We start from the raw sequence: 23,024 nt of genomic DNA on the forward strand, positions 1-23,024 counted from the left end.
TGCATTTTCCCACAAACATGACGTTTTACAGTCCTGAGAGGCCATCCAAGGGAGTCCGTTGTAGGCTCATGCTATTTCTACCCTGTCTAACTAGACCTGAAGTGGCGAAGTTACTAGCATGTCGCCATGTCCTTGCACTAGAGAAGGAAGTTGGAGTCTAGACGATCGTCTTGGAGATGGACTGCAAGATGGTTGTGAGCAAGCTGAACTCTGAAGGGAAGGACGGCTCACCCCATGGTCCGGCGGTTGAAGATGTGAAGGGCATGCTTCAAACTTTTATTAAGTCCAAGATCACTTGGGTTCATAGAGAGATGAATTGTATTGCCTACATCTTAGATAATCAACATTGTCGGAATGGGTTGTGAAAAACATGGCTTAGTGTGGCTCCGAATTGTACTAGCGCCGTATGAACTCTGGCATTGCCGAGAACTCTGAATACAATGGCAACCATTCTATCTAAAAAATGATTCTTTACATGTATCTTTTGCCTTATCAATAAATCGGGTATAAAGAATTCAGTTTAAATTAGAAGCAAGGTGATTACCAACATACTTATTTTATTCCTTATCTATATCTTTATGCATGGCTATAATAAGATGATATATTTTTCGTCAAAAAGTTGCTAGTATTACTTTTATTTGACTAGGGAACTAAATCATGACTACTACTACCTCTGCCTGATTTATTAGTGCTCCTTGTAGTTTGGGTCAAACTTTGACATTTGATGTAACTATTAAAAAATAAGTTATATACTCTAAGAATATTATCGTCGAAATCCTCTTTCAAATATGAACCCAAGAATATAAGTTTTGTGACATACGACTTATAATTTGTTAGTCAAATATACGGTCAAAGGTGGACACAAAAACGAAAGGGACCAATAAACCCGGATGGAGGTAGTAATAGTACTCCCTCTGGAACAAATAAATGCACTATCAAATAGTAAGTATATATTTGATTCTAAAGATAAGAATATTACTATTAAATACTACTATAAGGATATTAAATACTAGTATACCAAAGATATACCTAAATATAAGAATATTTAATAGTAGTATACTGAAGATATTCTATAGTTAAATACTATTAACTCCGTTCCAAAATATAAGAATATTACTATAAAGTAGTATTAGCTATGTTCTAATATTTAGTAATGGAGATAATATTCTTTAGTAGTGATATATCTTTATTCCTCATTAAATATAAGAATATTACTATTAAATACTAGAATCCCAAAGTTATATCTAATAGTATACCAAAGATATACAAGAATTAAATAATATTACCTCTGTTCCAAAATATAAGAATGTTACTATTAAATACTGTCACAGCTATTCTTATATTTAGTAACATCGATAATTCTATTTAATAGTAGTATATCATTGTTCCTAAATATAGGAATATTACTATTAAATACCAGTATACCAGATATATATCTAATTGTATACCAAAGATATACCAAAATATAAGAATATTTAATAGAAATATACCAAAGATATGCTACTACTAAATGCTGGCATTAAATAAATAAATTTGTAGTTCAACACGCCGTCCCCACCATGGCCCGTGCCTTCCGTTTCAATTCATAAAGGGCAACACATGCTTCTGCTCCTCGCTCACATTCTTCTCATCCCACTCTGCTCGACCCACTCCGCGTGTGTGCTCGACCGATCCACCGCGATGTCTGGCTCCGGCGTCAACGCCATACCCATAGCCAACCACGAGGAGGAGAGCCTGGCGGCGGCCGCCCCGCCCCCTACGGCCTCCGTCTCCAAGGGGAAAGGGAAGGTGCTTGCGCAACAGGTGCCTGTGCCGGTGGTTCGCAAGCGCAAGTCCGGGAGAGACCCGCAGAAAAGCCCGCCCCCAGCAGCCACCAGAGAGGAGCTGGAATCCTGGGAGTCCCGGGAAGGCCCCGTGAAGGTGGTTGCGCTCCTGGCGCCAGGGGCCCCACGTACTCACGCCGTCTCTGGCAACAAGATGATGAGACGCGCTCGCGCCCGCACTCTGCATGCAAATGATGTCTCCGACGACAAGATGGTGAGCCGCGCTAGCGCCCCCACCCTTCATGCAAACCCTGTCTTCGATGACAAGATGGTGAGCCGCACTCGCTTCCCCCTCTCCTACTAGTGATTTGAAGTTAACTGGTGCCTAATGATTCGATGTTACTGACAATCTTTGATCTAGTCATGTGAATTAGTACTAGTGCTTACTGAATTACCTGATGTGTATGTGCAAGAACTACGTGGTGATTATATGTCCTTGGACTTTCTAATCGCTGGGTTTTCTTGTGGCAGATGGATGGGAAAAATGAGATGGCGCCGGTCCAGGGGGTGCCACCCATGCAGGGGAGCATCGCGGCTTCAAGCTCAGTTGGTAAGTACTCCATACTGGTTTTTCTGTGAGTATGACGCCTGTTTTTTGTCATCATTAGTATAATGATAGTGGACTGAAGCTGGTCAGCTCTTTCCATGCTGGATCTTTGGCATCGTTAGTATACTGATATTGGACTGAAGCTGGTTAGCTCTTTCCATGCTAGATTTTGGCATCATTAGTATATTGATATTGGACTGAAGCATGTTAGCTCTGTCCATGCTCGGTTTTTTTTCATCATTAGTATAGTGATATATTGGACTGAAGCTGCACATGTTTTGTTTCCATTAACGTTGGTCTAGCGGTGCTACACGTCAGTAGGCCGATCATGGCCGCTATACATGCTTGATTTTAATCAAGTTCCACCCAGTTGGTTTTGTCACTAGACGCGTATACAAATGCGAGCACCGGCACTATGTTGCAGCACGGAAGACATATGAACTGTAATAAGAAACAAGCAATGGCTAGAAACATCTCCGTACAATTTTTTGGCACGTTACAGGTGTCAATGAAATTAGTCAGCTTGCCAGCCGTCGGATCTGACACGTGGAGCATTGGATCACACCACATGGCAGCAGAGAGAGTGGAACCCGTCTTCCTTCATAGCCTCCACAAAACCTGTGTATCCTCCACCCCTCCCCATTGTTGTAACAGACTATTATGTCAGCCCCTTGCAGCACCTCATGTCCATGCTCTGGCGCATACCTGATGTCGCCTGGTATCCTGCAAGCACTATTACAGTGCGTCGGCGAGGAACATTGTCATACAACCGAGGTAGTTGATGCGACCACAACCCTCACCCCTTTGTCGCATGGTTCTTGGCTTGTGGCACTGGTAATCGGCTAAAACACCCCCCGTAAGAACCAACAGTTGCACCACTGCGAGCTATGCAGCTTAGGAAATGTTGCAACAACCCCGTGGGTGTGTGCATGGTGGAAATAGAGCGAATGGATATGGTGAAGAGAGAGGAATACAAGTGAGGGGCATCTGGCGCTAGAGCGATCTGACTCATTTCCTCCTGAAACCAGTCTGTTGGATATAATTCCATTTTCTTTTTAGAAACCTCATAAAACCGTTGCAAGATGGTCTATACAAAATATAGTAGATATAGAACACATACTCATTAAGTGCGACAAATTAGTGAAAAACCACAATGTATATACGCCTGAACCGATGGATCATTGCCATGCATCTTCCAACTCTTCCTTGGTTAGGCCCACCCGCGAACCGGTCAATTCTGTCACAGATCATAGTCTTATCAACCACCAACTTGGTTCTTCCTCTCGTCTCCTCTCCCCACCCTTCGCAACATACACCCATGTTTCTCAGCAATAGACCCACTTGGAGGCCACAATGGTGGCCATGGTAGGCTAGTGAAAAGCACAATGGTGGTCGGTCTTACAACACTAAACACAACATTGCAACACGTGATAACCCCATTTTTGTAGCACCGGTGCACCATTTTGTGGCAAAGAAAAAAATGTCAATGACCTGCCATGTTGCATCGATGCCTTGGCCTTGCAGCATTGTCAACCACCTTGTAGCAATAAAAAGTTCACTGACCACTAGCTTTGCAGCATCACGTGACTAGCTTCTAGCACTGAACGCCCGGGCTAGCAGCACTGCGATGAGCAATGGTCAGCCTTGCAACAGTATTGGTTGACATTGCACACCTCATCTTCATTTTTATGTACATACACATGAGTGAACTTGGAACATCAGTAACGTATCAACAATAGCAATATTGACGAGGATGAAATTTGATTCCCAAAGAATCAACATCTATTATATAATTAAAACAAGAGTCAAATAAGCCATCACGTTCGTCCATATAGATTAAATTATCTCGACCGTAAATTTTAAATATTAACGTCTAAGATTTAAGAGATGTAACATAACATAAGAATATAGTCATGTACAAACAGTTTGACATGTCACGTACAATGTCTTTGGTGAAAAGCCTTTTTATTGAAAAAACCGGAGTCCGAGAGAATCATGCATAGCTCTCTCATGCATAGCTTACGTTGTTCTAGAAAAAAAATATCGGCAGCCAACTAAGGAAAGACTCCAACATATATAGTAATAATGGAAAAACAATAGAAGAGGCCGGCCAAAACAGAAGAATCCTACCATAATACGTATCCCCATGTGAAAAAGACAAACACGGTCTCAGATTCCCACTTGGTGCTTCACGTTTAATCTTGACACGGGTTTCCAAGAAAAAAAATAGCTCTACCAAGATATGTACGTATATACAAGTCAAACATATAGTTGGAACAAGGATATTGGCAAAATAGTTTTTTATATAATATAAAGTATGTATTTACATTTAAAACATGTCTACAATCGGTTGTTAACTACAATAAATCATGGATTAGCAACTGGGAAAACCCATAATTTGTATACTTTTAAGTGCCAGTAATTTCTTTTTTGGCCAACAATATTATGTACACTGTCAAAAATAATAATATTATGTACACATATGTTGCATGCATTGACACGTCATCTAATCAAGGAGGTGCAGCCGTCCAAACAAAGATCCGAACTCCTGGAAAAGAAAAAGGATAAATATGAATTCTTACATGCACCATACATGATAATGATTTGTTTCATACACATACATATATAGCACACAAGATACACCTCTGCTCGGAGAAGTACAAGAAAAAAAAACAGGATGACATCATCTCTTGATTTAGGAAACTGGCAAGCATGTGGGGCTTATGCATAACAGCAGGATAGTTTTCCTGAAAAGAACAGCAGGATGATAAACAGAACACACACATGCGTGAGAGTTCAAAGAAATACATACACGTACAAAAGTATCACTCTGACCTCTAGATTAAAAAAAATCAGCACATACACATGGGCACGTATATCGATTGTCTTCCATTCAAATAATTATAGGAGGGAGACCCTCACATCCTGATTTATAAAAGTTAAAAGATTGCACGATGAAAAGCTACTACTAATTAGCAAGGCATCTCTCCCTACAATCATTGGTGTATTTTCATTCACGTTGCACCCCACTAGCCTGGCCAAATGGATGCTTAAATTAGATTGGACGGCTAAGTGATAGTATTTTGTGAATATTCCAGGGTAATTCTATTCACGGGGAAATATATTAGGGCGTTAATTTGAAAGAATCTGTGTCACTAAGATGGGCTTTTTCAAAATAATTATTTATGGCATTAATTTAAAAGGATTTGAGTGAATGAGATGTTTTCTTTAGTAGTCTATCAAAGCTAAGCTCATGATGCATGCTCTGTAAAACAATTTACCATATAGATACTTATCTATAAAAAATACATATGTGCATAGACGCACAATATATACGGTGATACAAAAGCATGGTCCACTATACGTAATAAGAGACAACATACAAAAAAAATGGAAGAAAGCTAATTAAGATCTTACAAGATTAATAAAGTTGTGAAGTATATGGTCTCTGCCTGTATGCCAACTGAGATACAACTGGCCGCATATCCAACCCAAATATGACATAGAATATTGGTTTGAACAATCGGGTAAAGAGAACTATAAGTGATAAAAAGAGTTGAGTTTGATGACTATTGACGAGCTGGCACCTACGTATTACATAGGCTAATCGAAGGCCGAAGGTAAAAAAGAAAAGGGTTGAGTAAGTCTTTTTGTTGGAATGTGGAGACGAGTAAAAATATATGAGAACTCAGAAACACATGTCTCTGCATGGATGAGTTTGCACAACCTATCCAATAACTGAATACACAAGTATTATAAAACATTATTACTATTTATAATAATAATAATAATAATAATAATAATGGAGAAACTATGTCTTAGATCAAATTAGAGTTAGTGTGTATATCAATGGTATTTTTTGTAAGATAATGATATATATTTATAATTTAACTTATATTTGAATCACATTCACACACATGGATTATGCTGCTAGCACACGGTTTCCATAAATCAACCTATTTTCTTCACATGCCCTCAAATAAGCTTTAGAATATACAACATTTATTTCAACAACTAAATCCATATTACGGATGCCAAAAGATATAAAAGTTTTGAGAACAAACATAAATCTAGCCGCGCAAATGCGTGGGTTACTCCGCTAGTTACTCCATAAGCGAGCAACTGCACATCCACCCCATGAGCCATACTTTTTGAGCCCTGCCACAAACGATTATACTAGAACTAAATGTGCGTGATCACAATAGATTAAATGGCAGGGAGGGTGGACTGCATGTGTTGAATCAGGCTAGTCGCGTGGTCACATGTGCCTTGTCTGACTAGCCAACAAGATAGAAGGAGGCCGGCTGGGTTCTCATTCGTGAAGATAAGCATAACTCCAACTCCAGACACGCTCGGGGGCTACTGAAGGTGCAATACACTAGGGGTGTCCTCTAAGTGGGAAGCCCGGTAGCAAGCCTATCTCAAGGCCCAAGAGGCCAAGTGGAGGATCTGCGCATGAGACCGAATAAGGTCCAGAAGAGCAACTGGGCATGCAAGCTAACATGGCGACGGTATGAGAACTGGTGGATTCCTTGTAATCCCTAGCCCTCGTCACCTATATAAGGCAGGCCTAGGGGTTATCATTCAGATATACTCTCGTATACTATACTCTCAGTAACCTTATACTTCATCTCCGTTCAAAACCCCTCGCACAAGGTGCTTCACCATGAATAAAAATCAGATACATGATGTAGGTTATTACCTCTCACTGAGGGCTCGAACCTGGATAAAACCTTTGTGCCAACTCCCTTCTATTATATACGGCGCGTTCACCACCCTATAATGGGTACTAACAGCTTACATACTATCGCTTTAAGTTCGGACACATTTTCTCTGGGAGTTTAAAGCACTGATTTTACTAGCACCTCCTTTCCCGCCTTCGGTATACCTTGTCCTTCCTATCCAACCACTTCACCATTTGAGTTTTTTCTATCATATTAAAAATTTGCTTCCTTTGACCTACTCACCAAGGTTGGGAGCCCCAAATAATGCTCGCCCAATGCCTTGTGATTAGTGCAAAAGTATTTAAAACAACTTTGTCCTCCTATTTGCTTCCCTTTCCACAGAAAGTTGAGGCTTTTTGAAGATTTGCCATTTGTCCTAAGGCCAACTCATAGTCAAACAGGATCTATTTTTAGGTCACAAAGTTGATATTTGATGCTTGAAGAAATAATACACTATCATCTGCAAACATAAGATGGGCTACATGGGGGCCAGTGCTCCCAAAATGTACACATTGATCTCCTTATCTTTGAGAATTCATGAGCAACACAAAAAATAAACAAATAGGGGGATTGTGGGTCTCCTTGTCAGATCCCTCTTGATAGTGTAAAAATGACAGAGCAACCTCCATTCAATTTGACAGAAATCCTGGTCGGGGTAGCAGATGTCATAGTTATCAAGATCCAGCTATTTGAGAAACCAAGTGCCCTCATCATCAGATTGTGGAAAATCCAAATCACCCTCTTGTAGTTTAATACTCCCTCCATTTTTATATACAAGGCCACAAACTCAAATTACAGGTACCAAGACAAAAATTAATGTGTGCTTTAGAAGCCAATTTATTTTCTCGTTTACCGGGTTAATTAATAGGGTGCATGTATATTAGAGAAAACTGAGTGGTCGTGGGAGAGGAAGTAGGTGAGTGTGTCATTATCATCCACTACATGCATGCTAGTAATTAAGTCATGGGTTACTAGTACGAAGAAACATCATTAATATTTGCCTTGATTATTGTTGGTGGCCTTGTATAGATGCAAAATGTGTTTCTGATAGTGGCCTTCTATATAAAAATGGAGGGAGTAGCTAACATTGGATTTTTCTATTAGTTGACCTGATTGCATGCAAACACACTCATACGTGACAAATACATTGTCTGTGATAAGCCTACCAGGAATAATATACTTTGCTCCTCCGAGATCATTATGGACAGGAGAACCTTCAAACTATTCGCTAGGCCTTTGAAGCAATATGATTGTGTGTACTCCCTCCTTCCATCTATATAGGGCCTAATGCGTTTTTCGAGGCTAACTTTGACCAAATAGTAGAGCAATAATATATGACATGCAACTTACACAAAGCACACCGTTAAATTCCTGTGTGAAAGGAGCTTTCAATGATATAATTTTCACATTGTGCATGTCATGTACTATTAATCTTGTCAATAGTCAAAGGCGTTCTTAAAAAACGCATTAGGCCCTATATAGATGGAAGGAGGGTGTATTCTATAAGCTGATTGATCCAATTTGACGAAGTATCTCTAGTGAGTTAATTTTTAGGATTGGGACTAGAAACGTATCACTGAAGTTTACCGATGCACCAACTCCTTTATAAAAATCCCCTACTACTATGCGTACATCATTTTTTTAGCAACGACTAATGAAATTGGTAAACATAGTCGAGAGGTTGTCTGGCCCAGCGCTTTTTTCAATCTAGTTTAGAATGGTGCATTCTCAATTTCTTCATCCATCACATCCGCGTTCACCGTCTCCCCCATATCATTAATCACACATGGTTTTATGTCAGCTAAGATGTGGTCAGCTTCAGCAGAGCCTTCTGAAGAAAACAACTAAGCACAGAAATCAGCCAACATCTTCCCCATCTCTTTGTCAGTAGTACATCTCGTTCCATCCGCGCTGATGTTTTGTTCGTCTTCCTCGAGCCATTTCAGTCGAGCATGTTGCATATACATTATTTCTTCCCAGGCATGAACCAAATGAAGCTACGCTTCAATCTCACGGATCTCCACAAAGGATCTGGATCCCAACGCTCTCTCATTTCCATCGAAGTTGACCTTGTGCCTAGTGATGTCAGAACATACGAAACAAAACACTGAGCCACTAAAATGTCGCATATCATTGGTGATATTGTTATGCTTCCCGTAGAACGCACTCTGGCCGAAATTGTTATATAATGCACACTCCCAAGCATCCATGGGGCATCCGCCTCTCCTCAAATGTTAACGCTCTCTTCTTCCTTGTGGTAATGACCAGTTTGTCTAGCGCTCTAATAATGAGTGAAGCATGGTCTGGTCCTCCATGTGAACATGTTCAATCCGTGGCGAATCAACTGGGCAGGCTTTAACAGGCTTGAGCCTGCCCTCAGCGATCCAAAAGAAAATTTTGGTAGTTAATAGTGCATGCTTCTAGTAGTATTCTAGCAAATTTTAACCTTGTTTCCACAAAAGAGCTGGGAGTCAGTGACTTTTTTTTCACATCATTAACTTTGAGCCTGCCCTTGATTTTATAACAAGATTCGCCACTGTGTTCAATGGATGTATGCTAGAACGAATGGATGAAATCATCATTGCATGGACACCTGTCCGGATGTACCTAAATGTTCTCATCATCATCCCTTTTGTTGTCCCGTCTGTACACGTAGCTACTAAAACAGAGGTTTGAAAAGCTGTTATTGGCTATGTTCTCCCTAATGTCCTCCATTTGTGTGAAACTCCTAAAGTAATCTCCTAGTTGTTGTGATTGAAAGAATACTTTGTTTTGGTTCACTGTTATAGATAAATTTATTATCACGATCTAGTCTCTCGAAACATCCCGTAGCTACACAAATTTGCTTCAATCTCTCCTCCTATCCAGTAGCTTTAGCTGATAATCCTTGTGATGCCTTTGCTGATCATCACCACCCTTGCTCGTCTAATGAACAAAAGTGCCTCGTCTGCGTTGCCTAGAGGTAGATGGGTCTTCTTTGCCCAGTCGCCTTGCACCCTTTCCCGTATAAATATTTTTATGTCCTCCATCCTTTCATGCTCCTTCCTCAGCTCCCACATTCTTTTTAGTTGCAAATCATCCCTTAGTTCACTTTCATGTCATCGATCTTGCTTGGATTGGTCCTTCCTGTGTGTATAATCATTCTAGCACCTGTGCCTAAATGGGTGGTCGGGCAACGCTGCATACCCCCTGCGAACATAGATGCACTTTCTTGACCTAGTGCTCCCAAGCTCCCACTGTCTTGACCTAGGAGCTATGTTCGAGTGATGCACTCAAGCATTCACCCAACTGGGGTGAGGAATCAACATGTGGTTCAAATCTTCCATCAGCATGTGCTAGTCTACCGCAGTCAATCCACAAGTGATGTATATTCTCAAATTGAAAATCAAGACACTCCCCTCATCTTTTGCTGAAGAGTGGAGGAAGAAGCCTCAGACCAGTGAAACGAATATGAAAATTTTAGCTCTAACTATGAGATGGTTCCCCCCCCCCATAAATCCATCCTTCTCGAGAGCATTCCCAAAAGTAGATAATGGTTTATAGGGGAAGATCCTTAATTATCACCCATTACTCCGTCATACAAAACATTATCTTTGAAAAACTAGTTTTACCATCATAATCCTTGAAAACCATCACACTAAAACCAAATTTCCACAATCCATTATATAGAGCATGCTTTTAGACTCCATTTTGTTGAATCTCAAGACGGAGATATTATTGCCAATGTGACTTATCTGGGTTTCCTAGTAGAGTCCCCCTGCCTATTGCATAGCCTTAACTAACATGTTGATGTTTATTTGTGGAAGTGAGCACACCTTTCCAATAGCTGGCCACTTAGTAGGCCTGGGTCGGTCTAGAATCCTGATCTCAAACATGAGACCTTTTAGTTCCTTTTGTGTCAAGTTCAAGGCTCCTTGTTTGGTTGAGAGATGTGCTTCCTCCTAGAAGCATTTTCGTCTGTCAGGGACTTTGAAGATTCTCGGCTTATCGATCATTGGTCGCACGCTTCAGGGACTTTGAAGATTCTCGAGTTGTCAACTTACAGATCCATGCCACGCCATGCTCTCCCGTCATCGACCCATAGATGAATAAAACACTTACACTAGCACTACCTGTCGGTCCCCTATAGTCGCCCTTAGCATTTCCTTCCATGGTGGGCCCACCACCAGCTATTCCTCTCGGTCCCTCCCTTGGTACTTTTTCTGCGGTGGAGCCTTTGTGCTTCATTTGGCTTTCTACAATGGTGGCTGTATCCAGCTCATAAGTCTCCTCTATCTATAGGAAGCTAGTGTACAAGTTTCATTCGAAAGAAGTCTTGTCGCATGTAAAGACATCACTAAGAGTGTGATACATATAGGTGCATACTTTGCGGATGATGGAAATTTCAGCTGATATGAACATCTCCAGGCGAGCACACAAACAAATCATCGACCATAAACGATTCATTTCCAAAGAAACAAAGTCGCAAAAAGAGAGACACAACATTATCTTCTTTATGGAAAACACTTCTATATTTAAATGTTGCTTTGCTCTTTGATTATTAATAGGAATCTTTTTACTAATATAATAAGTGTAAATCTTTATAGATATGGAATGCATTTTGTTCAGTAGGTTTTACTGAATCATACTCCCTCTGTTCCTAAATATATAAGTATCTTTAGAGATTCCAATGCGGACTACATACAGAGAAAAATGAGTGAATCTACACTATAAAATATGTCCATATAGATCCGTAAGTAGTCTTTCTTGAAATCTCTAAAAAGACTTATATTTAGGAATGGAGGGACCATCGGTATTTGGTATGTTGAAATTAGAAGAAGTTCATGCGCCTTCAAGGCATGTCACGGTTTGTTGTTCCACCTCAACCAGGGACATACTACATGGTTATTCTCCCTGCATATGGCCCCTCTTTGCATGCTCTTCCTCTCTCTCTCTCTCTTTCTCTCTCCATTGTATATTCCACAATTCCTGACACTACTCCATAATGCCTAATTGGTGAAGCTCCAGAAACACCTAGCAGTGATGGGTTCAACACGCGTAAGTAGTCTATACTTAGTGGAGAACTAACAAACCACTTAGATGAATGCGTCCGACAGTGGTGGTCAAATCAGACAAGAAGTTCGGGCCATGACCAGTCCAAATCTGACACCTGCCAATAATGTGTAGTATCCACTACTCGAACCTTCTTCTCCTCAATATATTGCACCGCCTGATGTTTGGAGAAGCCATAGAGTTGGGGATCCGAATAGAGGAAACAATGGTGGGGAGTGTCTTTAAAAATAGGAGCCAAGAATCCGGACTGAGAAGGCCTCGACCGTACTGCACCATCGGCCCATGAGCGTTGACCCGTATATATGGTGCAAGGACCGAGGCAGAAGTGAACACAATCATCACCTGGGTGGCATAGGGAGTTGGACATGGGTGTTCCTCCTCTCAAACAAACTCAATGAACTCTTGGAGGCAGCACTCATGCGAGATTCTGTAGAGATGACAACATTTTGAGGAGGTGGAGGGCCCGATCAGGGTTTCTTCCTCAAATGGTTTATTTTTGGGGAAGAGGGGGAAGGGTATGACATGATGCGCGATTAACAAGGGAAGTTTGTGTTTCTGTGGAGGATAAATCATGAAGACAAGTGTGCTAGTAGCTAGAGAAGAGACAAATGATAGCAGGAACCAATAATGATCTTACCGTGTGGGGCTACTAGTTTTAAGTTGTGATCTAAGTGACAGGGTAATGATTTAGTCACTATCGTGTTGTGACTTGGGATTGTAAGTGGTGGGTTGTATATGACTAAAAACTAGCATGCTTAGCCTCAATATTGTCCTCTATCACTGGTAACAATGTATCATTGATGGACCACATATTGGGCCCGTCACTACTACCTTTTTTCAAAAAAAAAGATTTTATGTTGTCGTCAGATTCACGACAATCCTGCCGTCCATTAATACTAAGTAGCACTACTGATGGGTTCTGTGACCCACCATTATTGATCAATAACTAGAGGATAACTCTAGCATAGTGCACATCCGTTTCTCTGAGATTTTGTTAGTGTTTTCCTGTTCATGAAGACATATCAATTAACCCTAACAAGTGTTCTCTTTAGGTGTGGTTGACAGTGAAAACACAGGGAGCTTGAAAGCAGGGAAAATGGCACCTAAAGGGGTCCAGGTCTCGATGATGAACAACCAGAACTTTGATTTGAATGAGCTGCCGGATGACATGATCAGCTCAAACAGGAGCAACCGCCCGAGGAGCAGGAGTAGCCGCGTGTGGCACAACATGAGCTTTAATATTCGCAACGGCTGGAGGCTGCTCAAATCTGCATCTATGAGCTAAAATGACTCTTCGCCAAAAGCATAGCCCTGTCGGAAATTATCAAAACTATCCCTATCCCGAGGATAATGGGAAGGCTTGTTTGGAACTTTTAAATTTCTCGCTTCCTACTTTTTTGCGATTGACTAACATTATTGCTAAACTTGAGGGAGGGAGTCGGTATACTGCCTCAGGATCACCCTATCCACTTGAAATGGCTTCTCTATTCATTTCCCATGATGGTTTTGGTATCTGGATTGTTTCAACAAGAATATATTCATATGGTAAAGCTTTGTGAAACATTCGCAATGGAGCTAGATCTCAGGTCATGTGAAAAGATAGTAAGTCAAGAAGTGTGTTGGCTCATGAGATAATATATTTTTGAAGTTGCTCATCATGTGTGTTGACACAATGGGTAGTATGAGAGAAGTTTGGCATGCATGTTTGGGTTTGAAACGAGCTATCTAATTGGACCTTCATATGGCCGAAAAAGGGAGAAAACATGGCTAATAGGATGCACAAATGATATGGTAGGTACTTGTTGGATGGAAGTTAACTATAGCTATGCAACCACACAAAATGTTTGTTGACCCGCGTCGTTACGTATCGACGTTGACTTCATGTGCAAGCTAGATTGTGACTAAATTATGGCATATGTATGTAATAACTTGGCATCTTACCAAGCACAAAACACCCCAAAAACACTATTTACTTCTCTTCGATGCATATTCTAGTGGAAGGGTAGTCATAACCATATGGGAATATTTTTCCACAATATAATCTATAATGTTCTAGTGAGGCATGGTGTAAATGGAGAGGATAATAGGCGAACATGGAAACATCCAACATTGTGTTGTACATGCAACTAGTTGTATAGTGAGATAATATGGAAACAGAGGAGGCTTATAGGGCAACACGAGAACACCCAACATGTTGCTCTACTTACTTCCTATTGCTACCAAGAGACTGAAAATAGAGAAAGGTTAATCATAACACATGGACAAGATCTACTTATAGGGCAATAATGGAGGTGTCTTATCTATTATAGCCACATATCGGATAGGAATAAAAAAGTAGACATAACTTGATAATTTATTCAGATTTGAATCAAGGATTCAACATACATCAATTATCCTACATGTAAATCAAATCCTCATCCTACACCGGCATTGTGCTTTAGTTGGACTACCACTTTATGGACAAGCCGCGTGGTCCATGTGGTCTATGTCGCGAAGGATAGAAGACAATGAGCAAAGAGTTGTCGATGACTGGTCATTGAAGTTATTTCTCAAGAAATTTCCTTCCCAACATGGTTCATTTAATTCATTATTTATTATGTTATATCGGTTCTATGCTCTAATGTGTAACCTTCTTCACACGATTTGGGTCTAGCTGGTGGTGGTCATGAGTTCATTACTTATGTTAACTACTATTGTTGTGTCCACTTGTTCGCCAAGAAACTATAAAGTTAAATTATATCCTCCTGTATATATATTAATATAGTTGGCAGTGAGGTAATCATTCACCTTGTATATTACTCACATTTGTCAAATAGGAGGCCAAGCTGGAACTGTCTGGTGCATCATATATGGTCACATATGGTGTATTGCCTATTCTAGACCCAGTGTGTATTACATAATGGCATGTGCCTGCGGGGAGGAACGAGTCAATCTTTTGTGTCAAGGGGAGACGACATGCCTAATAATTGATAACGAAAAATTAACCGCCTAATCAAAAGCCCAACCCAAGACAGTGAATATGTGCCATTGTAGTTGTACCACACTAAGTCATCGGTATTTCATAATGGAATGTTCCCGATATCGTGACTTTTGATGGTGATAAGCCCAAATAATCGCCATTGTGAAATTAAATTCCTCCCTTGAGTTCAACCCATATCCGTAAAGATGAGCCACTACAATCCACCTCATGGTTATCTTGGAGTCCTTAATATAATCAAGTGTGCCCAATATGGTAACTTGATAATCACATATACTAATGGGGAGGAGATAGGTCACACTTTTTGCCATGGAGACATGATATTCCATACTAATTGAACCTAAGAAGCTAATCGCCTCCATCATTACCATCAAGACCCCTTCCTGGTTCTCCTATAACTGGATTCCGCAAAACCATGAGAATCCTTAGAATGGGATTACAACTTAGCACCTTTTGTTTTCACATAGTAAGAATAGTTGCTCCTTGGAGAGCACCGTACGATGAAAGTTGTAACCCGTGTTTCGGAGGTGGGGCGAGACAACTTTAGCTAGGAACCTATTTTCCTTCTGACCAGCTCCCTAAAAACAATGTTCGACTTCATGTGTAGTCAGTGTAGATGTGTCACTGCAATTGCACCACTAGGATATCACCAAGTCCTATGTATTACATGACAACATATGCCGCCATATGATGACTTGATAAATTAAATGCATTTCACAAAGCTTTTATGTTCCAATTATAGTGAAGATAGTGACTCACATGTCAGCCTCCCTAACGGGAAACAAAATCACTCTAACTTTGGCAACCTGATTATTTGATCAATTCAGAATAGGAGTCTTGGAGACACCCATGTCAATAATGTGAAATTATGGTAAATCTTATTATGTGCATCAACATGAGCCAAAACTCGTGGTTTAAGGGATAAGTGTACAATCTTCCAATGGTTATGCCCCCTACTAAATTCATGATGTTAACCAGTTCCCAAAAGTTTTAGTTGAGAAACAAGTTTGGGCAACATATTTCGAGACACCTGTCATGCCTAGTATTGTCTGAAGCCTAGGTAAGCTTAGTCATGGGCAACATTGACCCAGTTCTTAACTCAAGTCCTACTTGCTTGATACCATATTGAATGGCATGTACATAATCAATTTACTTTAGTGGGTGAACATTGTTGGCTAGTATATTTCAAAACTCACCTCACACGCATCTTTTAGGGGCATATAGTGCATCGTGATGGAAACATTTTTTCTATAGACTAAATTCCAATGGAAAATTTTAATTAATTTAGTAGCAATCTTGTATGGCAAGGGTATATGGCAAATGAAAAGGAGGGCTCAAATGCTACTTGTTGGCACACCCAATTGAAGTTGTCTTTTTCCTCCCATGTTGATCCTCCGTGGTTCGACATTGGGAATTACACAGAGAAAAAGTTATCTTTACACACTGACTAGAGCTACCTGACCATGGATGTTCCGCCGTGAACATCCATATGGTGCAATGAGTGATAGCGGCGTATATAGAACATATAGTAGACACCGTTAAAGTGATTAAATGTGCTATTTTTCCTACTATGAAAAAATAGTATTTTAAAGAGAAAATTGTGTAAGAGTTTGTGATCTTTGTATGTACAAGCATTATTTGCCTTTGCTTGGTATTCACACAGTTTGATTTATGGCAAAAATGGAAAATCATGGGACGATAATTATTGATATTCTTTGTGGGAAGGTGACATGTTTTCACTTTTCAGATCACACAATGTATCATTTTCTTATAGGAGTGACATACAGTGTTCTAAATCTGCATTTGTGATTCGTTGTCCATTTAAATTTGGTTTCTTCCATAGATTATGTTGGTTTGTTGCTGTATTTATCTTAGCACTAATGTATACTGATGTTAGCTAAGTCCAATCAAAAGTTGATGTTTCCATAATGTTATACAAATTAGTAATATATGTACTGACCAAAGTCAAGTTACAGAAGCCTAAACTATGTGAAATACACATCATGCAGTACACATGTTCATCTTAGTGTTATGTTATACTTGGATCCCAGATAACAAATGTTATCAATTATTACTATCTTTTGCAGTTTGTTTCTGCCTGTTCATCGTAGAATTATCTTATGTAGTCTCCCAAGGTTCATGCAACTTGGATTTTCATACTTTGGTAGTACTAGTGTTCACTAGGTCTAGGTGCCACTCTGTAGAAGCTGGGGATACAGATGGAGAAAGTAGTCATGGTTTTTTTCTTCAAAATTTTGTTCATATCTATAACATGTTTATTAATTTATAGTGTATAGTGTTGTGAAACCTAGAGTTTTCTCTCTCATTTAACATTGAACTACGCTTGCAAGGAAAAACCTTCATTTGACATCAAACTATGCATGCAGGACAAACATTCCGTGCATCGGTGCCACCACGCCGCGAACCTTGGGAGCTTGAACCTGGATGGGTGTGAACTTATGATTGATGTCAAGGTTAGGGGTTAGTCATGGATTGAGAACAAAGGGGACTTTGCGAACTATTATTAATAATATGGATGAAACATTGCCTTGTAGAGAGAATAAGAGATTTCGAGAGATATTTATAAATGGATGCATACTTGCAATATCAGTACAAAAAATGATGCTAACATTTTATTTTCATTGTTGTTCGCATTAAACTTCACATGCTGGCTCCATTATTCACAGCCTCCAGCATGAAAATGTTATTTCGTTCGGGTAAATGTTGTGTGTCGTTGCTCCTGTAGTTTTGCGGTTTGAATCTGCTTGAAACTTGTGAGTTGGATTTTGCGAATATGCAATGAAAATTTGGGATGCAGGGAAGATAACAAACAATGCTTTCTATGAATATTGGATGTGATTCAGATAGCACGCATTCAAATGCAAGATGCATGACGTTGTAGGCACATGTCCAGGTTTATTAAGAGAATCTACAACCGGACGCCTCATATCCGCCCCAAACGCCAAGGCGGGCTGTCCGATCGGTACAAGGACGCACCCAACTGGTGAAGGAAATATGCCCTAGAGGCAATAATAAAGTTATTATTTATTTCCTTATATCATGATAAATGTTTATTATTCATGCTAGAATTGTATTAACCGGAAACATAATACATGTGTGAATACATAGACAAACATAGTGTCACTAGTATGCCTCTACTTGACTAGCTCGTTGATCGGAGATGGTTATGTTTCCTAACCATAGACATGAGTTGTAATTTGATTAACGGGATCACATCATTAGGAGAATGATGTGACTGACTTGACCCATTTCGTTAGCTTAGCACTTGATCGTTTCGTTTGTTGCTATTGCTTTCTTCATGACTTATACATGTTCCTATGACTATGAGATTATGCAACTCCCATTTACCGGAGGAACACTTTGTGTGCTACCAAACGTCACAACGTAACTGGGTGATTATAAAGGTGCTCTACAGGTGTCTCCAAAGGTACTTGTTGGGTTGGAGTATTTCGAGACTACGATTTGTCACTCCGATTGTCGGAGAGGTATCTCTGGGCCCTCTCGGTAATGCACATCACATAAGCTTTGCAAGCATTGCAACTAATAAGTTAGTTGCGGGATGATGTATTACGGGACGAGTAAAGAGACTTGCTGGTAACGAGATTGAACTAGGTATTGAGATACCGACGATCAAATCTCGGGCAAGTACCATACCGATGACAAAGGGAACAACTTATATTGTTATGCGGTCTGACCGATAAAAGATCTTCATAGAATATGTAGGAGCCAATATGAGCATCCAGGTTCTGCTATTGGTTATTGACCGGAGACGTGTCTCGGTCATGTCTACAGTGTTCTCAAACTCGTAGGGTCCGCATGCTTAACGTTACGATGACAGTTTCATTATGAGTTTATATATTTTTATGTACCGAAGGTTGGTCGGAGTCCCGGATGTGATCACGGACATAACGAGGAGTCTCGAAATAGTCGAGACATAAAGATTGATATATTGGACGACTATATTCGGACACAGGAATGGTTCCGGGAGTTATCGGATATAAAACGGAGTACCGGGGGTAACCGGAACCCCCCCCCCCCCCCCCCGCGGGGGTTAATGGGACTTATGGGCCCAAAGCGGAGTAGAGGAGGGTTGTCCAGGGCAGGCTGCGCGCCTCCTCCCCCTCTAGTCCGAATTGGACAAGGAGGGAGGGGCGGCGCCCCCCTTTCCTTTCTCTCCTCTCTCCATTCCTTCCCCCTCTCCTCCCTGGCGCGCTTCCTCCTGGCCGGCCGCCCCTCCCCCTTGCTCCTTTATATACGGGGCAGGGGGCACCTCTAGACACAACAATTGATCCTTGAGATCTATTAGCCGTGTGCGGTGCCCTCCTCCACCATAATCCTCGATAATATTGTAGCAGTGCTTAGGCGAAGCCCTGCGACGGTAGAACATCAAGATCGTCACCACGCCGTCGTGCTGACGGAACTCTTCCCCGACATTCTGCTGGATCGGAGTCCGGGGATCGTCATCGAGCTGAACGTGTGCTATAACTCGGAGGTGCCGTAGTTGCGGTGCTTGATCGATCGGGCCGTGAAGACGTACGACTACATCAACCGTCTTGTGCTAACGCTTCCGCTTCCGGTCTACGAGGGTACGTAGACAACACTCTCCCCTCTCGTTGCTATGCATCACCATGATCTTGCGTGTGCGTAGGAAAATTTTGAAATTACTACGTTCACTATAGGAAACAGGTAATTTGCCGTCTGTGGATCACAGATGGCAAAGACCTAAATCCAGACGGCAAAGATTTTGCCATCAGGAAGCAGACGGCAAACTCAGACGGCAAAGATAAGTCAGCAAAGAATGCTTTGCCGTCAGCTTTTTATCGTACAGACGGCAAAGTCTTTGCCGTCAGCTGAAGTCATGTTTTGCCGTCAGCCTATTAACCAACAGACGGCAAAATCCAAGCTCTTTGCCGTCAGTAACGCTTCTTCTTTGCCGTCTGCCCTCAAACCCATAGACGGCAAATAATTATTTATATATAAAAAAATTGGCAGGTAGTTTATGTTCTTTTTTTATTTTTACCTTTATTTTTTGAACAGAAGCTGCTTCATTGATTCCCTAAAAAAAAAAGAAGCTGCTTCATTGATAATTATTATTTGCAAGAGTGTACAACTGCCACAAGAACCCCAAAGAAAGTGAAATTACAACACACTATGGGATCTTTACAGGAAAGACCCGAAACACGAGCTGGAAAACGCGATCTGGTCCATCTTCTTCCTTGCTTCGACATCGGACAAAGAACTCTAATATCGGGGTTGACCACCGCGGCTGTCGCCCGGCGGCCTCCTCTGCTCAAGGCTAGAACAGAGCAACGATGAGGAGGCTGGGCTTGGGTGGCGCTACAGACGAACTGGCAGTACACGATGAGGCGCACCGCGATGTAGGCATTCCGGTCGACGTGGTTGGGGGAGGAGGCGGGCACCCGCTGTGGAGAGCAGAGGACCGGGGCGAGGCTGAGGAGAGTAGCGGGTGGCCCGTCGCCCCCCGCGTCACCCGCCCTCACCAGCGCCGGCCGCCGCCCACCCTCGCACACGCCAGCCGCGACGCCCGCCCTCGCAGATGCCGCCCGCCGCCCGCACCAGCGCCCCCCTCGCAAAGGCCGGGCAAGGCTGAGGAAACCAGCAGTTGGCCCGTCGCGCTTCACCCTCTCCAGCGCCGGCCGCCGCCCTCCCTCGCCAGCGCCGGCCGCCGCCCGCGACTCCCTCCATGCCGCCCGCCCGTGCACACACAGGCCGCCGCCCGCGCCAGCCGCCCCCCCTCACACGCGCCGGCCGCCCGCGGCTGCCTCCCTGCTCGCCATCGCACGCCCTGCCCGTGGCTGCCTCCCGGCTCGCCATCCCCTTCGCGGGTAGTGGTGGGTCAAGATGGCAACGGGGACGAAACCCATCTGGTTTTGCCTTCCCAAACCCATCCCCACAAGAAAATCGTAAACCCATCCCCATCCCCATCACCATGCGCGGGGCTAGTTTTCTGCCCGTCCCCTAAACCCATCGGGTTTCGGGGAACCCACGGGGAACCCACGAGAAAATCAAAATATTTAAACAAACATAGTGGCAACAAAGAATAACATTTCAGCAGCAAAACAAGCACATCTCAGAAGCACATCTCAGCAAAACAAGCTCAGTTTGCCGTCTGCGAATAAGATCACAGACGGCAAAGATTCTTTGCCATCTGCCAAAACAAACACAGACGGCAAAGATTCTTTGCCGTCTGTGTTTTCTTAGGCAGTCGGCAAAGTGTGCTCTTTGCCGTATGTGTTTTTATTCGCAGACGGCAAAGTATATTTTGCCGTCAGTTTTTCTTTTCCGCCTGTTGATGACAGCAAACCCTTTCTTTGCCGTCTGCCCGAGGAAAAGCTGACGACAAAGACGCCCCCTGACAGCAAATTAGCAGTTTTCCGTAGTGGTTCCCCAACAGTGGCATCCGAGCCTAGGTTTTATGCGTTGATGTTGTGCACGAGTAGAACACAAGTGAGTTGTGGGCGATATAACTCATACTGCTTACCAGCATGTCATACTTTGGTTCAGCGGTATTGTTGGATGAAGCGGCCCGGACCAATATTACGCGTACGCTTACGCGAGACTGGTTCTACCGACGTGCTTCGCACACAGGTGGCTGGCGGGTGTCAGTTTCTCCAACTTTAGTTGAACCAAGTGTGGCTACGTCCGGTCCTTGCGAAGGTTAAAACATCACCAACTTGACAAACTATTGTTGTGGTTTTGATGCATAGGTAAGAACGGTTCTTGCTAAGCCCGTAGCAGCCACGTAAAACTTGCAACAACAAAGTAGAGGACGTCTAACTTGTTTTTGCAGGGCATGTTGTGATGTGATATGGTCAAGACATGATGCTAAATTTTATTGTATGAGATGATCATGTTTTGTAACCGAGTTATCGGCAACTGGCAGGAGCCATATGATTATCGCTTTATTGTATGCAATACAATTGCGCTGTAATGCTTTACTTTATCACTAAGCGGTAGCGATAGTCGTGCAAGCATAATATTGGCGAGACGACAAACGATGCTACGATGGTGATCAAGGTGTCGCGCCGGTGACGATGGTGATCATAACGGTGCTTCGAAGAAGGAGGTCACAAGCACAAGATGATGATGGCCATATCATATCACTTATATTGATTGCATGTGATGTTTATCTTTTATGCATCTTATCTTGCTTTGATTGACGGTAGCATTATAGGATGATCCCTCACTAAATTTCAAGATAAAAGTGTTCTGCCTGAGTATGCACCGTTGCCAAAGTTCTTCGTGCCCAGACACCACGTGATGATCGGGTGTGATAAGCTCTAGGTCCATCTACAAAAGGTGCAAGCCAGTTTTGCACACGCAGAATACTCAGGTTAAACTTGACGAGCCTAGCATATGCAGATATGGCCTCGGAACACTGAGACCGAAAGGTCGAGCGTGAATCATATAGTAGATATGATCAACATAGTGATGTTCACCATTGAAAACTACTCCATTTCACGTGGTGATCGGTTATGGTTTAGTTGATTTGGATCACGTGATCACTTAGAAGATTAGAGGGATGTCTGTCTAAGTGGGAGTTCTTAAGTAATATGATTAATTGAACTTAAATTTATCATGAACTTAGTACCTGATAGTATCTTGCTTTTTTATGTTTGATTGTAGATAGATGGCTCATGCTGTGGTTCCGTTGAATTTTAATGCGTTCCTTGAGAAAGAAAAGTTGAAAGATGATGGTAGCAATTACACGGACTGGGTTCGTAACTTGAGGATTATCCTCATTGCTGCACAGAAGAAGTACGTCCTGGAAGCACCGCTAAGTGCCAACCCTGCTGCAGGAGCAACACCAGATGTTATGAACGTCTGGCAGAGCAAAGCTGATGACTACTCGATAGTTC

General features: G+C 42.0%; 1 protein-coding gene across 2 annotated transcripts; it reads left to right on the forward strand.

The window, feature by feature from the left end:
* The first annotated feature begins 1,584 nt into the window (after positions 1-1,584).
* LOC147962449 (uncharacterized) lies at positions 1,585-17,702 on the forward strand. Of its 2 annotated transcripts, none has more exons than XM_087536874.1 (3): positions 1,585-2,094; positions 2,295-2,373; positions 17,511-17,702. In XM_087536874.1, the coding sequence occupies exons 1-3, from the start codon at positions 1,600-1,602 to the stop codon at positions 17,576-17,578; spliced, it is 642 nt and encodes a 213-aa protein (XP_087393000.1). In that variant the 5' UTR covers positions 1,585-1,599; the 3' UTR covers positions 17,579-17,702. The 2 variants fall into 2 exon arrangements, with proteins under 2 accessions (XP_087393000.1, XP_087392999.1); XM_087536873.1 differs by lacking the exon at positions 17,511-17,702 and adding an exon at positions 13,199-13,768 and having other exon boundaries at positions 1,586-2,094.
* Positions 17,703-23,024: the final 5,322 nt, after the last annotated feature.

The sequence above is a fragment of the Triticum urartu genome, chromosome 7A (assembly GCF_056163025.1).
Source record: "Triticum urartu cultivar PI428250 chromosome 7A, HENAU_Tu73, whole genome shotgun sequence".
Taxonomy (NCBI): domain Eukaryota; kingdom Viridiplantae; phylum Streptophyta; class Magnoliopsida; order Poales; family Poaceae; genus Triticum; species Triticum urartu.

Bases quoted from the DNA above. Each gene is read 5' to 3' on its own strand.
- LOC147962449 (XM_087536873.1), top strand. From the start codon at position 1,600: ATGCTTCTGCTCCTCGCTCACATTCTTCTCATCCCACTCTGCTCGACC. The intron at 2,095-2,294 runs GTGAGCCGCACT...TTCTTGTGGCAG, and splicing joins CTGTCTTCGATGACAAGATG to ATGGATGGGAAAAATGAGAT. The intron at 2,374-13,198 runs GTAAGTACTCCA...TGTTCTCTTTAG, and splicing joins CGCGGCTTCAAGCTCAGTTG to GTGTGGTTGACAGTGAAAAC.